This window comes from Catharus ustulatus, chromosome 22 (genome assembly GCF_009819885.2).
Source record: "Catharus ustulatus isolate bCatUst1 chromosome 22, bCatUst1.pri.v2, whole genome shotgun sequence".
NCBI lineage: Eukaryota > Metazoa > Chordata > Aves > Passeriformes > Turdidae > Catharus > Catharus ustulatus.
The window spans coordinates 9,985,842-10,003,784 of NC_046242.1; the positions used below are offsets into that span (position 1 = coordinate 9,985,842).

The window sequence follows — 17,943 nt, forward strand, 5'->3', positions numbered from 1 at the left end:
GACCAATGGACTGACCCCTGCGATGGGATTGGCCTGAAGCCAAGGCTGACCCCTCCCCTTTCCTGACCCTTAAAAACCTGTGCCCGGGGTTGGAACTTCCTCTTTATCCTCATCTCCCGCTGTGACCACGTGGAAGCCTAAGAATAAAACAGAATATCAACCCTGGGATAAAGAGCCTCTAATATCTCGTCTGTTCTACATGAAACAGCATCCCAGGCCAGCTCTGCAGGGTATCTGAGGTACAGGGCCAGGCCCCCAGAGTGCTGTTTCAGTTCATGTCCTTTGTTTTCAGGGTGCAGTGGGGTCTCACAGATCAAGTCTGGATCCTGCGATCTCCTGAGTGGGAAGGGACCCCAGGGATGATGGATCCAGCCCAGACAGCCCAACAATCCCACCCTGGGCATCCCTGGCAGCTCCTGGAGCTCTGGCAGCCTCGGGGCTGTGCCCATTCCCTGGGGAGCCTGGGCAGTGCCAGCACCTCTGGGGGAAGAACCTTTCCCTAAAATCCAACCCAAACCTGCCCTGACCCAGCCCAGCCCATCCCTGGGTCTGAGCACACATGGCTGTAAATCTGTGTCCTGTGCCACCCTCTGGGTTTTGGAGCCTCTGTTGTTTGACAGGAATCAAATAGAAGGAGCTGCTCCAGCAGGGAAGTTATTAACGCTGGGTGCCCTTGAATGGCAAGGCTCAGATTTGGAGGAAAAAGCTGGAATAAGACATTTTCCATTTTATGATTTTTTCTGTGGAGAAAGTGTTTTTAATCTCAATTTAATGAAAGTCACCTCCAGACGTGTGAGTGACTGGGAGTGCTTGGGAGAGACAGGAGCAAAGCTTGAGGGGGGCTCAGGGCAAGATGAAATTCTGCCTGAGGTGAGGCAAAATTTGGAAGGGGATGGGTGACCACCATCCTCCTGTTTGGCAGGACCTGATGCTTCATTTTTCATTTCATTATTCACTGGAGAATTCCAAGCCATTTATGTAGGAAGGGATGTCCAATACACAAGATATACAAGATGTAGAGATGACAAACATGGCAGAATGAATTAAACTGGGGACAGGGACATCAGGAGTTCCCACCTTTTCCAGCCTCTCAGACCAAAATAACAGGGCACAGTTTGGCCCTGTTATTCTCCTTTTCCCAGTGCCTTTTCCCACAGCCTTTCTCCTGGGGCAGAGGTGGAATAGTTGGAATAGGCTGGGGGTGTGCAGAGCACCCCAGGGCAGGAGGCCCTTCTGGACCTTGATCTTGTCAAAAGCCCATCAGAGAGCCCCAGCCAGCCTTGCCCATCCCCAAGGTGACTTGCAAAATATTAGTCCAGGCAGGAATGTCCCCACCACTGGCCTTGAAAAAATCTCTGAACAGGTTTGCACCAGGAACTCAGTGAGGTAGGTGGGTGACATCACAAAGAGCTTCAGAGTCGCTGCTTTCTGAGGACATCAGACCTGCTGGCAAAGCCATTGTGTCCCCACAGGGTGGGACAATCAATCCAGGCTGCTGGCCCTGGAAGGCTGTCCCAGGTCCCCTTGCTGGAGATGCCAGGAGTCCTGGAGGAGCAGCGGTGCCCTGCTAGGTTTGTGTCCTGCTCCAGAACCCAGCACTTGTTGCCTCTGGGTGTTGGTGTCACCAAGGTCCTGCAGATGGGCTGGGGACTCCTTGGGTGAGTTCAGTGGGGAGGCAGAGCCTGCTCAGATAGCCCAGGAGCCCCTGGGGGCTGTGCCAGGGCTGGGGTGCCAGGAGTGGGGTACCAGGGGTGCTGTGCCAGGAGTGGGGCACCAGGGATGCTATGCCAGGGGTGCTGTGCCAGGGGTTCTGTACAGCTCCATGCACACCCTGTGGGCTCCTGTTTGTCCGTTTTCCCCATTTGTTATTCTTCTGGAATCTCTCTCTGTCCCTCCTCTTCCCAGGCAGTTCTCACCTCTCAGCTGCTCTCCAGGAGCTGCTGAGGCACAGAGAGCTGCTCAGGTGGGAGAATCCCAGAATTTCAGACGGGTTTGGGTTGAGAGGGACCTGAAAAACACCTGGTTCCACCCCTGCCATGGGCAGGGACACTTCCACTGTCCCAGGGTGCTCCACACCCCATCCAGCCTGCCTTGGATTCCCTGGCTGAGGAATCCATGGTAAGAAATCATGTTTTTCCCTGGACTCTGTTCTCTGGCTCTGATTGAAGGAAGGGAGAGAATTCTCCTCCTCAGCAGCCTGACTTCCTTCCCTGGCTGCCCCTGAGCCCTCCCTGGAGCGAAGGGAAGGGAAGGGAAGGGCTGGAGGACATGACTTTCCCCAGGACACGGAGTGCATGGCAGGATGTGGCACAAGCTCTCAGAATGATCTTCCTGGAAATGTCTGATTAGATAATAATAATTTTCCTCTTCTTGCTGGAAGGGGTTGAGGCCCTTTTCCAGGGAATGGCAATGGATTCCTTCTCTTAGAATCAAATCTCTGAGCGTGTGAGCTCTGTGGATGTACACAGAGAAATCAGTGGAAACATTCATTGTTTTTATCAACAGGCTCCCTTGGGAAAAAGAATTCCACAGGAGCTCTTTTATGGCCCTTTAATAGCAGTTTGGGTAAAATCTGACTGCATGGTGGGGCTGGATCACTTCCACTGCTCTTATCCCTAATTGGGAGATCAAGGACAAGAGGAAGCAGGGAGCAGATAAGGGCTGGGCTGCTGTTATTAAAATGTAATTTTGAAATTACCCAGTGCTGGGTGAGATTTAGTGCTGCTAACTGGGCTGGCAGGGCCTTTCCAGGGAGTAAGGACACTGTTATTCTGCAGAGGGGGGTTTATTTATTATTTATATTTATTAATTAATTTATTGATATTTGTTTATTATTATTTGTTGGGGGATATATTAATTAGTAATTTTTAAAAATTGTGTTATGGAAATAGAAACAAATGGATGTTGGATGACCTTAAATAATGACTATGAAGCTGTGGACTTTGAATTAAAATTCTTAAAATTTATTTGATATTTAGGGAGACTTTCAGACAGAACAGAATGAGAGAATGCCCAGTATCCAAGGACTAAATAGAATCCTGTCAGATAAATGCAGGAAAGTTTTCCTGTCTGCTTTCCCCACAGTCTCTGTTCTGTAGGTTTCACACAAAATAAGTAATCTCAGCTCCTAAACTTTGTAAATAAATCAATGAGCTGAGGCCATGACCCCTGCAGAGGTGGTTTGGTTTGCTTTGATCCAAAGCCTCGGCATGCAGCTCGTGCAGAAATGGCTGTTTGCACCAATATCCAGCACAGTTTAATTCACTCCAGGGATCTGACTGCTCAGGAAAACAGGGCTTTTATTGCCTGTCAGGATTCCTTAAGGTTCATCCCTCCACACTTGGCAGAGTGCCTGTGCTGCTCAGCTCTCCCAATTCAGCTCCTCTGGTAGAACTTGATTGGAAGTCTTTGATCAGTAAAAGTAGAGGTTGAGCTTTAAAAGCCTCCAGCTTGTCACCAACCTTTGTTCTTCAAGACCCCAGGCACAGTTCAGGTCCTTGTGTGCTGTGTGACCAAAAGAAATTTGTCTCCTGATCCATCTCAGCATCACACAGTGGGTGGATGATGCCATCTCCTCCATGCTCTAAGGAACATGGAAAACATCCCAGACCAGGTTTTCACTCGGTACCTGTGGGCACTGACTGTCCAGGAGTTACTTTACAGTGTTTGGGAAGAGGGAAATTAAAGAGTTCTTACATGGTGCACAGTAATCCCCTGAAGGGATTCTCAGCTGGGATAATTCACAGGACGTGGAGGTGGAGATTAGAACATCTGGAAAGCACTGCAATAGGCACTGAAGTTTAAAATGTCCCTAAAAGAGAAATTGCTGCTATTCCAGTACCTTGAGCAGGGCCCAGCTGGGCTGAGGCTGGGGTGCAGCAGGGGCCATCCCTGTGCTGTGCCTGCTCTGTGCTCCTGCCTGCCTCAGCCAGGGGCTCTAAAAGGAGGGGACAGAGTTAAACAGCACAGAAAGGACCTGTCAGGCTGCTCTGGGGGGAACCAAGACAGGATTTCACACCTTCCCTCCCAGAGCCAGCAGTGTCCTCACTGGGACTCCCCCCATCCGTGTCAGGCAGCTCTTTACAGGAATTTTGGGATAATTCAGGCTGGAAGGGAGGTCTGGGGTCCCCTTCCAGCTCAAAGCTGGCCAAGCCCCAGCACCTGGGATCCACTGCTGGGATCAGCTCAGCCAGCCCTTCCCTGCCATAGGTGGGGACATGTGAGTGGGACTGGGGCCAGCTGGAGGTGACACAGGTGACAGAGGTGGCTGTGGCTATGCAGGGGGTAGCAGAAGTGACAGAGGTGACAGAGGTGGCTGTGGCTCTCTATGGGGATGGCAGAGGTGGCTGTGGCTCTGTATGGGGATGGCAGAGGTGACAGAGGTGGCTGTGGCTGTGCAGGGAGGTGGCAGAGGTGACAGAGGTGGCTGTGGCTGTGCAGGGAGGTGGCTCTGCTGTCACCTCTGATCTACTCATGGAGCTGGGACCAATGTTGCTCTTGTCCCCAGGGGTTTTGTCCTCCCAAACTGCAGTTTCGAGTGTGTTCTGCCTGCCTTGGCTGGGTTTGCTCAGGGGGGCCATGAGGCTGCTCTGCCAGAGGACCTGGGGTGTTCTCTTGGAGGTCTGTGATTCTTTAATTGTGATAAATAATGCAAACGTGTAAATTCACCATAGATCAAGAAGAGGATGAATTGACCAAGATCCATTTGTATTTTCATGCCACCAACACAGAGTCCATGTGGGATGTAAGAGCTGCATGTGCTGGGGATCCACCTCAGCCCTCCCCAGATCCTTTCTGGGGTCAGCACAAAGCTCTTGCTGCTCTGCTGAGACAAGAGAGGCTGAAATGGTGGGAAAGACACTGGGAGTTGTGCTGCTGGAATTAACATCCAAATGAGGCTTAGAACCAGATGAGATTGAGTGTTAATACCATTAGTAATAGAAACGGTTTTGATCAGTTCTGTGCAGAACGGGAGGAAAAAAATAATTTTGAATCAGATCCATTCTTGCTTCCAGCCTTTCCAAATCTGTCTCTTGGCTGTCCCCTGGCTGTGTTGGTGCAAAGGTTCCATTTCTGGCTGCTATGAGAAGTTCAGGGGCTCAGGAATCAGTGGCCACTCACCTAAAGTTTGTCTCCAGCAAGGAAATGCTGTGAGTTTTGTTAAACCAGCATCTCACAGTGAACACAGGCCCTGGCCATTCTGGAGATGAAAGTCCAGATGGCCACCAAGGTCTAGGAGTGCTCCTAGGACAGATCAGCTGTCATCACCCTGACTGCTGCCCTCAAATTCCCCACCAGAACTGCAGCTCAGAGGCTGCTCTGTCCTGCTGGGACATGTTTCAGGAGCTGGCCACACTTGAAGGAGCTGCTGGTGCCACCAGGATGGGAGGAGCAGCAGCTGGGAGGTCATCAACCCAAGACAGCCTCTGCTCAGGGCTTTTCCTGGGATTTACTGGAATTTACTGGAATTTACACCCTATTTTGGGAGCTCTGTGACAGGCCCTTATCAGGGAGTTTGCTGATGGGACATTCAGAGCCACAGAGATTGCTCAGACTTTAAACTTCCATACTCTAAACTTTTCTGCTTGCCAAGTGTTCATTATTTCCAAGGACATGATGGCTCCACTGGAGAGGGGATTTTAACTCTGCCAGGGAAAACAAGCAGATGGTGGAGAGAGTGGCAAAACTGTGGCAGAGCTCCTGGTCTCCAACCATCTGGTTTGGAGTTTGGCTGGACATTTCCATGCTGCAGCTGGGCAGTGGCAGGAACAGCGCTGGCACGATCTGTCCTGCAGGAATGGGCACATCCTGGTACCTCTCTCAAGGGTCCCAAATCCTGCTGGCCCTGCCTGGGCATCACTGCAGGGACAGGTGGTGGCACTGCAGTGTCCCTGGGGCTTGGCAAGACACAAAAGCAGGTTTGGTGCTGGCTCCCTCTGACTGTCCTGAACATCAGTTCTGGGCTTCCCCTCCTGTCTGACCCGCGATCAGCTGAAGTGCAGCAATGGGATTCACAATGTCCAACTCCAGGGTTCCCAGCACAGGTAGCACCTGGAGCTGCTGGAGGAGCCCAGAGGAGGCTCCAGGATGAGCAGAGGGATGGAGCAGCTCTGCTGGAGGAAAGGCTGGGAGAGCTGGGAGTGTTCAGCTGGAGAGGAGAAGCTCTGGGGTGAGCTCAGTGTGGCCTTGCAGGGCCTGAAGGAGCTCCAGGAATGATGGAGAGGGACTGGGGACAAGGACCTGGAGTGCCAGGACACAGGGAATGGTTTCCCACTGCCACAGGACAGGGACAGATGGGATATTGGGCAGGAATTGTTCCTGTGAGGGTGGCAGGCCCTGGCACAGGGTGCCCAGAGCAGCTGTGGCTGCCCCTGGATCCCTGGCAGTGCCCAAGGCCAGGCTGGACATTGGGGCTGGAGCAGCCTGGGACAGTGGGAGGTGTCCCTGCCATGGCAGGGAGTGGCACAAGCTTAGGAAACATCATGAATGTGGCTTTGAGCACAGACAAGGAGTAAAATTCCTCATGTGTGTCCCTGTGTGTCCCTGCTCACATCACTCAGTCCCCACACCCAGCCCCTGCCTCTGTCCCTCCCTCTGCATTTTCCTGCTCTAGACTCAGGAGCTGCTCTTTTGACAAATTTCTTGAGCAGTTTTCCAGTGGGATGGGCAGTCACAGCCAGTCAGACCCATGCAGGAACATCCATGGAGGAGCTTGGCTCCCTCCCAGCACCTCCCCATGTGGAGTGGTGGGAATATCTGCAGTTACAGATCACAGAGCAGTGGGGATGTGCTGGACTCACAAAGGCTGGCAGCAGCTCCATGGAGCTGGGTGCTGTCAGCTCAGGAGCTGCTCCAACCCTCACCTGCCTCTCTCTATTATTGCATCAATAATTCTGTTTCAGAACCACCTCTCATGGTTCCAATGCTCGCTGGCACCTTCCCCCTCCTCCTGCCACTCCCCACATGGAATCCTGTTAGGCTGAAGAACGGGCTGTGGATCATTTCCTCAAAGGCTTTTTGTGCATGAAAAATAGATCAAAATCCTGGGGAGCTATTTATGCTGGTTTATTTTTACAGCTCTGACAGAAATGGTAATAGGAAAATGAGATCAAGATGCTTTTGGTACATTATTGGCAATAAAATAATAAAAAAGAGCAACCTCCAAGCAGATCAGGGTCAGATCCTGCAGGTAATTTCTGTGCTAGGAGTGCACAAAGCCCAGCATGTTCAGCTCCTTGTGCAGGGCCTCCAGGTATTGTGGTTGCTGTTTTTGAGGCACTTGTCTTTTATGAGTCTATAATAATCTTTGCATTATGCTATTACAACATAATCAGGTCCTTGTCATGCTGCCAAGGCTGAGCAGATAACATCAGAGCACTGAGGAATTTCAGCTCTAAACTCATTAGGAAGACCCAGATTTGTTCCATGATAGTTGCAGCCTCTCTGGAGCTCTGTGCTCAGCAGGGATTGCTCTCAGCGAGATGGGGGCTCAGGAGGCAGAGCTGGGCTCCAGCTCCAGCACAGCCTGGGAGTTCAGCTGGGAGAGGTCTCTCCAAGATAGCATTTAAAAATATTCTGCTCCTCTTTTTTTAAAAAAAAAATTAACTTCTGGGAGCACCAAAATGACAAAGCTGCAGTGGCTGTGGGTGCTGTGGTTTCATGTTGCAGAAATTCAGGAATCACTCCTGATGCACTGGGAAGTGAAATGCAGTTTTCCAGCAGTTTTCCCAAGCCAAGGGGATGTGGACATTCATCATTCCAGAGGATCCTCCCCATGCTGTGCTTTGGGATCAGAATCTTTGAAATGCAACTTCCCACTAAGCTTCTGATGGACCTTACTGGCTGGAAAGGTCAGACCAATCCCTTTTGCAGCCAGCAGTGATGCACTGTTTAGAGCAGGTTGGGTTGCATTTGTGGAGAAGCACAGCACAAATTTTTCCTTGGAAAGGCCTCCAGTCTGAGCAAACTCCACTGCAGTGTGTGGGAATGCTTCTGCTGGAGAATCCTTGCTCTGCATGGACAGGAATCTTGCTTTATTCTCACCTCTCAGTATGTCAGATGTTAAACTGTTTATGTTGCTTAAGGAGGGAAGTGGTTATTACCCATTTTTGCTGCAGGTTAGGGGGTGTGGAGTGCCTCTCATTCCACTCTCCTTTGGCATTTTTAGTTGCCGTTACAAAAGCAATTAATTTAGGAAAGGTTGGACATTAGGACACTGTACATTTTGGACATTTCTGTTATTGGTCTGGCACAAGATAGACAGGAGCCTGTCCAAAAGTTTTATCCATGAGGATAAAACAGGAGAAAAGGAGAGCCAAAGAATAAAAAGAATTAAGAGGTTCTAACCTGTCCTCCAACTTCCATTCTCTGCTGGAAAGGATGTGGGCTGGGATGGGCAGGTCCACTGGAAAATCCCATTTTAGGGAGATGGTCCAAGGATACTGGGGCTGATCTGGCTGCTTCTGATCCTCCCACAAAGGTTTTCTGGGGCCTCAGGACAGAGGGAGGAAGTCTACAGGTGCAGCAGTGAAATTCCTTTTCCTGTTCACACTGCAGGATGTGGAGTCTCCTTCACCTCTCCCTCAGGTCTCCAGGATAATTCCCCAGTTCAGGGTGGAGCTGTGCAGGGATTTTCAGCAGGATGCTCAGGGGGGTCCATCCAGGGCTGCTGCCTCTGCCAGGGACGTGCCAGAGGGTTTGGTCCTTGTGCTTGGAAATGCTTTTGCATGCCCTGGCTCTGGATGTGGGGCTGGGTGTGATCTTGCTGAGCCTCAGAGGTGGCACAATCACTGCTTTGATCAATCCCCCAGGCCTGATGTGATCTCTGAAAATCCAGATTTTCCTCTTCCTGGAGTGCTCATCCACCTGCAGAGATCAAGAGTTCCAGAGTTCCCAAAGGCAGCTGATTTCCCTCCCTTTGTTCTCCTCTGTGAGTGGTTTCTCAGCTCCCCTTCTGTGATTCCACTGCTGAAGTTCTGCCAGGATGGTGACAGGAGACAGTGGCACTCCAGAGCCTGCAGGAGCACTCTGGGGAGGATTTAGGGTCCAACACCCATCTCTGTATAAATATATCCATGCAAAATGTCAAATACCAGCCAGGCTGCTGGGTGTGAGGGTTATGGAATGGGATTGTCACCCATAAAGGGCCAGCAGCTGATGATGGAGAGGTGTTTCTGTCCCAAAACTGGGGCTGGACAGGCTGGCTGGGATAGGAGGGTCTCACTGCTGCATTCCACAAGCCTTGTGCCAGGCAAACAGAGGGAGCACAGAGGTGTGAGGGAGCAGCTTCTCCATCCCATTCCTGGCAGCAGGAGCTTGGCTTGGGGACCCTGGTGTCCTGTGGGGAGTGGGATGGGGCAGGTGGGAGCAGGAAGCATGGCAATGCTGGGAATGTGGCTATGCATGTTGTTTGTTCTGACAAAAGCAGTGATATGGAGGGATCAAGTCTCTCAGAACTTTACAGGACAAATTTTTCTTTCTTTGCCTTTCCTGCTGTTTCTCAGTTTGATTATTTAGCTCTTTGTTCTGGTTCATTCTGAATTATTTCAGCTGCCCTGGTAATTGTGTTTTCCCCTTAACTTTGGAAGTTACTTTTCAAAGGAGAGAGGGGAGCAAAGATGAGGCAAAACTGTTAAATGGGAAATCTATGGCTAATTAAGGCAGGGGGCTGCTAATCACCTTAGAAATGAAGTTACCAGCTGAAAAGCCTGGAGTGGATGGAATGAAAGTTGGGGAAGGGTTTTCCCCCATTTCCTTCTGTCACAATGCATTGAGAGATTCAGAGTTTCCCTGGCAGACACGTCCTGACACCATTAGATGTTGTCTCTTTGCATTAAGTGCAGAGCTAGAGCTTGTCCAGGATAGATTTCAGTCTGAATAGGTAAAATTTGCTCAGAACAGATAAAGGCAGGGTTTCATGGGAGCTGTCAGTGCTCACCATGGATGTCTCACCATGCTCCAGCCAGGACCCAGGGTGGGCACTGTCCCCTCTGTTCTCTGGGCACCCTGTGGCACTGTGCCCACCCTCACAGCCAGGAATTCCTTCCCCAGATCCCATCCATCCCTGCCCTCTGTCATTTTTAAGCCATTCCCCGTGTCCAGTCCCTCCATCCTTGTCCCCTGTCCCTCTCCAGCTCTACTGGAGCCCTTCAGGGACTGGGAGGAGCTTTAAGGTCTCTCCAGAGTCTTCTCCTCTCCAGGTGAGCACCCCCAGCCCTGCTAGGGCACTGGGAAAACAATTTCCCTTTGCAGGTGAGGCCTGGGGTGTGCTGGCACAGGAGCTGCTGCTGGGAGCTGCCCGTGCCCAGGGAGCCACCTGGGGCTCCTCTGCTGCCCCACAGCATCACTGCTGAGCCCTGGCCCAGCCTGGGCTGACCCTGGGCAGCCTCTGAGGTGCCACCAGTGTCACAAACACTCTCACACACCCACAGCACTTTGGCTGTGCTTCCAAAGGTGGTTGGGACCCAGAGCTGGCTCATCCATCACTACAGCACAGCCTGTCACAGGGAGACCTCGTGATAACCAAAGTTTGCCTCCCACAGGGAAGCAGAATTTGGAGAAGGCCTCTGAGTGCAACCATTGCCCATCACTGCCAAGGCCACCACTAAGCCTGTCCCCAAGTGCCACCTCCACTTGGTTTTTGAACGTTTTCAAGGACACTGACTTCAGAGATGGTGAATGCACCACTACCCTGGGCAGCCTGTTCCAATAACTGACAACCCTTTCAGGGAAGAATTTTTCCCAGTGTCCACCCTAAGCCTCCTCTGGCACAAGCTGAATCCCTTCCTTCTTGTCCTGTCCCTTGTCAGCTGGGAGAAGAGACCTGTCCCCACCTCTCTGGAAACTCCTTTCAGGTAGAAAATAAGAAGGTGTCTTGGTTTGAAAGACAGGTGTCTGCTGAGAAAGGCAGGAGCCTCTCTTTGAAATGGAAAATGTAAACCCCCTCCCTCCAAATTACTATAATTTTGAAATTAAGGGGCTCTCAGGCAAAGATATGGGAATAGGAATAGCAGTTCTTTACTAGGAAAATTAAAATGGAAATACAGTACTACAAAGAACAAACCCAAACACTGACAGAATCACAATCCAACCTGACACCCATCAGGCAGGGTGTTGGCAGCAGTCCCATTCCATGGTGGCTGCATCCTCCTGCAGTGACAGATGTGGTTCAATTAGAGCAGGTGCAGTTTTCCTCTGAAGGTCCAGTGGTGATATAGAAGGGTCTGGTTTTCCTCTGGGATCCAGTGGAAAAGGCTGCTCTGATGTTCTTGTTGGTAGGAAATGTTTGGCTCCTCCCCCTGGCTGGAGCATCTCCCAATGGGATGATGGAATTTTATCAGCCATGCACTGGGACTCAATGGCCATTAACAGGAGATATCTCCTGGAGGGAGGATGGGCTGTGGAAAAGATAAAGAACACTGCCCCAGCTGGTTTAACAGCTGGTGATAGAATACACACTGCTGGTCACATCCTGTGTTGTAACCTAAGACAGAAGGTCTCCCTGAGCCTCCTTCTCTCATGTGCCAAAGTTCCTGCAAAGCAGGTTTAGCAGTGCAGTGTCAGCTGTGCTTGGACATTTCCCTCCCCAAGACAAGTTATTGCTTTGCCATGCTCCATCCTTAGGACACTCACATTTTCCTTGAAAATAATTACAAGTGTATTCCCCAGCAGCTTTCTGCAAAACACATCAAAGATATCCGGGTGATGGATTTGTTTTCTATTTGCTTTTCTGGGATTCCTTCACTAGAGTTTGGTGTTAACTGGTTATTTATAAACCCCAGCATTTCCCATGGGTTTGATTCCTCCTGTATGTGGATTGATGGAGATGTTATTGACTCACCCTCATTTTCTGAGGGGAGTGGGTCTATTTTTAGTTCTGTATCACTTCATGGGTAAATGAGTGGCAATTTAATTGTTGTGTGGGAATGGGAATATCAGAAGACAGGGAAAACTGGAGACATGCTCATCATATTTAACCCACTGAGTTACAGTACCCTGAGCCTCTGAGCATGGCTGTGTGTGAGAGGGACAATTTCCACGGGATGGAGGGACAGGACACAGGGAATGGCTCCCCACTGCCAGAGGGAAGGGTTAGGTGGGATATTGGGCAGGAATTGTTCCTGTGAGGGTGGCAGGCCCTGGCACAGGGTGCCCAGAGCAGCTGTGGCTGCCCCTGGATCCCTGGCAGTGCCCAGGGTCAGGTTGGACACTGGGGCTGGAGCAGCCTGGGACAGTGGGAGGTGTCCCTGCCATGGCAGGGGTGGCACTGGATGGTGTTTAAGGTCCCTTCCAACCCAAACCATTTTGAGATTCTGTCATTCCAAAAAAAATCCAATAGGATTCCTTAGCAGGAAGGTGCCCTGTGTGCCCTGGGCTTTGCTGGGATCAGTGGCTGCTCAGTTGGGACACAAAAGGTCCCCAAGGACCCTGCTGCCCTCCAGGCTGGGTGCCATGGGGTGAAGTCAGGGCTGGGACATCAGGGCAGGTGCCTGCCCTCGTGCTGGGAGGGTTGGGATCCGCTGGGCTCCCCTGGCTGTGTCCTGTGGGCACCAGGAGGAGGAGAAGGAATTCTGTGTCCTTGAGCCATGCCAGGGCTGAGGCCTCAATCGGAGCCTGTGGGGCTGGCACAGCTCCACAGCTGGGGGGATTCACTGGGGTTGCAGTTCCCTGTGCACCTCTTCACCTGCATTTTGGGTGCAGGAGGGGCAGAAATTCCTTGTAGGGCCATGTGGAAACATGCAACTCCTTCCTGGGACAGAGTTTCCGGTGGGACTTGGCCACTCCTGGGTCATGGCTCTCTTTGCTCCTGTTGTTCCAGAAGAAATCTTTATAAATACCTTATGAAAACAGGAGTTTTAAAAAATTATAATGACACTTCAGGCTCTGTTTAAGAGGTAGATGTATGGAGTTTCCTTGGGTAATTCCTGAATTAAGTTTGTATTGATCTCTCTGCACCAGGCTGTGGATGTGCACCCAGGCAGTGCCCAGCTCTCTGCCTCAGCCAGGTCATTCCAGTGTGGGGATTTCCAGGTGGTTTGTACAGACATTCCCAAAATTTAAGGAAGCTGCCATTAATTATTTAACTGAAGCACAGAAGGGTAACAGTGCAGTGGTGTGACTCAGGGCAGGCTGCTGGAAAATCATGTTTTAGTAATTTCAAAATCAGGACAAAACCTAACAAATCCCCCCAAAAAAACAGATGTTGGGGATCACTCTGGACTGGAAGATTTACTCATTGTGCTCTCTGAGCCCAGCCTTGGGAGCACCTAAGAGCAGATCTCATTCCTCTATTTCACCAAGATACTGAGAAATTAAAGAATTGAGCAGGCAAGAAACACATATCGTACCTTAGGAATATTCCTGTAAAAACATATTTGTTTTTCTTTGGGGGTGTCTAGTTCAGCTCTGATTTGCTTTGCCTGTTGCAAACCTTGAGGGGACCTTGTTGGCTTGGATGGGGTGGGAACGGACAGGCAGAGACAGACAGGGACAGGCAGAGACAGACAGGGACGGGCAGGGACAGGCAGGGACAGACAGGGACGAGCAGGGACAGGCAGAGACAGACAGGGACAGACAGGGACAGGCAGGGATGGGCAGGGACAGGCAGGGATGGGCAGGGACAGGCACAGACAGGCAGGGACGGGCAGAGACAGGCAGGGACAGGCAGGGATGGGCAGGGACAGGCAGAGACGGGCAGGGATGGGCAGGGACAGACAGGGACAGGCAGGGACAGGCACAGACAGGCAGGGATGGGCAGGGATGGGCAGGGACAGGCAGGGACAGGCACAGACAGGCAGGGATGGGCAGGGACAGGCAGAGACAGGCACAGACAGACAGGGACAGGCAGAGACAGGCAGGGATGGGCAGGGACAGGCAGGGACAGACAGGGACAGGCATAGACAGGCAGGGATGGGCAGGGATGGGCAGGGACAGGCAGGGACAGACAGGGACAGGCATAGACAGGCAGGGATGGGCAGGGACAGGCAGAGACAGGCAGGGACAGGCAGGAACAGGCAGGTCCCTCTCTGGGAAACCAGCTCTGAATCCCCTCTGGGAGCAGGAAATTGTCTTTGAAGTGTTCTGGAAGGTCAGATGACAGAGCAGGAGTACAGTGGGATTTTTCTGCTCAGGGTTTGTGATGGGGGCTCCTGTTGTGCAGCAATCCAGGTGGGAGCAGTGTGAGGAGTCCTGAGGGAAGGTGTCCTGAGGGATGGTGACCTGAGGGATGGTGAAGGTGACCTGAGGGAAGGTGTCCTGTCCCTCTCTGCTGTCCCTGGGCATGTGCCCCACACTGGAGGGCCCAAAGCCAGCCCTGGGAGGTGACACCAGGCACTGCTTCAGGCTGGGCACTCCTGGTGCTGCTGGAACAGGGAATCGAGCAGGGTCCATGAAAATCAGAGCCCACAGGTGGGAGGAAAGGTGGTGAGGCTGAAACGCTGGGATAACAATAACTGTGCAAAGTGGGAATGCAGAGCAGCCTGCTTAAGGCCTGCTTGGAATGGGGGCTTGGAAGGATTGCCCAGGGCCTGGAGCCCTGTCTGGAAGGTAAATAACTTCTTGCTGATGACAAACAGGCAGGGAAAAAGCCAGGTATGGCAAGTCTTCCTGCAAATCCCCTGTGTGTGAGATCAAAAGAGGATCTTACAAGATTTTATTAACTTGTAAACTGTGATTTAAGGGAATTTGAAGCAGCACATGAAAGAACAATAATGAACAAATGTTTTCAAGTGGGAGAAATCTGTCCCTGCCATATGTTTCACTGACTCATCCCTTCTGCAAGAGGGGAACTTGGAATTGTTTGAATTATTCCAGTCACTAATGCTTTTTATTTGGGAGGAAATGCAGCACTGGCTCCTTCACCACGTGAGGAAGAGACCTGATCCCTCTAAAGCTTTGGGCACAGATTAATCCAAGAGGGGTTTGGGTTGCAAGGAACATAAAGATCCTGCAGCTCCAACCCCACAAATGCTCCCTGTGTGTCTCAGTGTTGGGCAGAGGCCACACCTGGCCATGACGACAGGAAGGTCTCACAGATATGAGTGTATAACAGAAAGATCTTTGGATGTATAATCTGAAGAAGGAATAGAAATGATAGCAAGTTTTGATATAGAAAAATAAGAATTGCTGAGCCAGTCTTACTGGAGAGCTAAGAAGCCAAAGGGTAAAGTGAGTTGGAAGGGGCTTTTATGACTCTGAGCAAAGAATAAACCCACCTCAAACAAAAGATGTTTTTTATCAAGCAAAAAGATGTCACAGGCAAACAAAAATGCCATGTTGCAAGTAGAAAGAAAAATCTCAACTTTTCCACTGCAAGGAAACTGAAAAACAACTTGTAGCTTAAACTGTAACATACTAGCTTTTTGTGACTGGAAAATAGTGACATGAATATGGTAATGTTAGTAGTTATGATAGGCTAGAGGTAATAATAAAAGTATTGATTGGTTGTCATGTACTGAGATGCTCTGCAATGAAAAGTGTATAATGCATTGTAACCAGAACTAGAGGTGGCTTCAGAGGAGCCTACAGGTGATGCTGGAAAAGCTGTGGGCAGGGCTCCTGTCACCCTCAGCCGTGAATTGCTGTGTCACTTGGACACAATAAACAGCATTTTAAACAGCCTGGAGCCCTGCATCCCTACTCTGGGCTCCTACCCCTCTGCCCGTGCTGAGGAGCTGTGCTGTGTTGCAGGTGTGGCTGTGTGGGGGCAGCATGGAGGTGCTGCCCTGCTCCAGGGTGGCGCACATCGAGCGCAAGAAGAAGCCCTACAACAACAACATCGGCTTCTACACCAAGCGCAACGCGCTGCGCGTGGCCGAGGTCTGGATGGACGACTACAAGTGGCACGTCTACATCGCCTGGAACCTGCCCCTGGAGGTACAGCCTCACCTGCTGCTTACAACCTGAATTACGGAGCAGTAGTGTCCCTAAGCACAACCTTAACCCCGGGTCTCAGCCCCAGCAGAGCTCCCTGGGCTTTGAGGGAGAGGCTCCGAGAGCTGCAGGCTTTGGAGGGATTGCTGCTCTTCCCACAGCCTCTACAGTGTGGTTCTGAGTTCAGCCTGGACTGGGCTGTTTATGTCCCCCCGAGTGTTTACCCAGCGTGAGGGATGTCCTGGCACTGCTCTGCAGGTGGATCTGCCTGCAGGCCCGTTTGCTGGAGGTTGTTGATGTCAGTCAGCATCGTTAGTGCCTCAGGTTTATTCCTGTGCCACACCCAGCCCAGCTCGGGTTCCCAGCTCATGGACACTGGTCCCTCCCTGAGCTCCCCAGGGGTTGGGGCTGTTTGTTTTCCCAGTGCTGGAAAGTTTAAAGGTAAAGCATTGGAGGTTGGTGGCTCACAGAAGGGAATTCCCTTCCTCTTAAACCTTCTCCTTAAAGAGCTTTGGTGGTTCCTTTGATCCCTGCCCAGAAATGGTCAGGTTTTCTTGGATCTGAAGCATTAATTTTGGTGTAAATCCTGCCACATGACAGCTTGGTGAATTTTTGGAAAACAAAGAGGTGCTACCAGCAGGTCCAGGTGAGCATGTGCAGGGACACATCCTCCACAGCCATCACTCCCTGCACTTCTGGGAAAGCTCCACAGGCTCCAGGAGGAATTTCTGCAGGTCCAAGGCTGCTGCTGGGCTCTGCCCTCCCTGCAGGTTGTGTCTGATGTTGGAAGCCAAGAGCATCTCCTGGTTCCTGGCTCCAGACACTGCCTGGAGCAGCCCTGGCAGGATCCACGCCCCATTCCTGCCTCTGGCACTGCCAGGGGAGAGCAGGGAAGTGGCCATGGGGAGACACTGATGCTCCTGGCTCATGTGTGGGATGGGCAGCTGAAGGAGCACTGAGGGCTGCCCAGTTTCACTGTGAGGTCAGACTGGTGCCACAGGTGTCCAGCCCCTCTGGGTGCAGTTATTTCCAGCCACCCCTCAATGCTAAAAATGAACACAAAATATTCCTGCTTGGCCAAGGCTCAAAGAGCTGCTGAGTCCTGGTGCTGCTAAGGGAGCATCCCCAGCTGATGTCTTCCCCAGGCCTCTGGAAAAACAGGAAAACACAAAAATCTGAGCTGCTGCTGCAGCTTTCTGAGGAAAGGTTACATCTGGAGAGAGCTGCTGGCATTTGGAGCCACAGCAGTCACAGCTTTGTGCTGACTTAGGGAACAGCCTGGGAAGGGCCAGGAGCTGGAGGTTTGTGGTCCTGGGAGTGGGGGGGTGCAGGGCCAGGTGGTACAAAAATACCAGGAAATAAAGGAATAGAGATGGAAAGAAAAGCTGCTTTCCCAGGGCAGGAGGGCTCTGGCTGTGACAGGCACCACTCCAGGGGCTGGGAGAGGGGGAGCTGCCTCCAGGACTCAGGGAGTTTGGGGATCTTAAAAAGAGACTTCAAGATCCAAATGCTCATGGGCAGGGATCAGAAGTCCTGATCCTTGGGCTGATTCCTTTTTAGAGGTGAGGCACCATCCTCCTGCTCAGGAACAGCTTGGAGCCTTGCAGGAAGGATTAAAATCCATTCTGTCAAGTTTGGAAAAGGCAGCATCACATAGATTAGCACTGGGGGTGGAAACAGGCCTGGGGGACCCAAAATCAACTTCAGATTTTTATGTAGGTCTTCCCAATAGGTCTGGGTTCCCCAAAATCCATTTGAGTTTTTTATACAGATCTTTTCCCAATCAAGTCCAGATTTAATTCGAGGGAAGCCTTGTTGGAAGGGGCAGGTTTTGTGGATATGCACTGGATTATTTTGTGATGCCAAGGCAGAGCCCTGCCCTCCCATCCCAGGTGCTGCCTGACTGCTCTGAGCCCCACCTCACCCACTCAGACCTCAGCCTGTCCTGCCTGTCTCCACTGAACCATCTTTATTGTTACCTCTCAGCTACCGGGGCACACTGAAACTGGTGTCTCTTCTCAAGCAGAGTGAATAATTCATTAGGAGATCATTACAAGCGTTGTAATGGAAAAT

The 17,943-nt window shown here is 51.3% G+C and overlaps 1 protein-coding gene across 1 annotated transcript in view; it reads left to right on the top strand.

The window, feature by feature from the left end:
• GALNT17 (polypeptide N-acetylgalactosaminyltransferase 17) overlaps window positions 1-17,943 on the top strand; it is a 204,963-nt gene that overhangs the window by 174,243 nt on the left and 12,777 nt on the right. Inside the window, exon 7 of the mRNA XM_033078255.1 lies at window positions 15,688-15,873. Coding sequence (XP_032934146.1) covers window positions 15,688-15,873 — 186 coding nt within the window. The remainder of the gene's footprint in view (window positions 1-15,687; window positions 15,874-17,943) is intronic.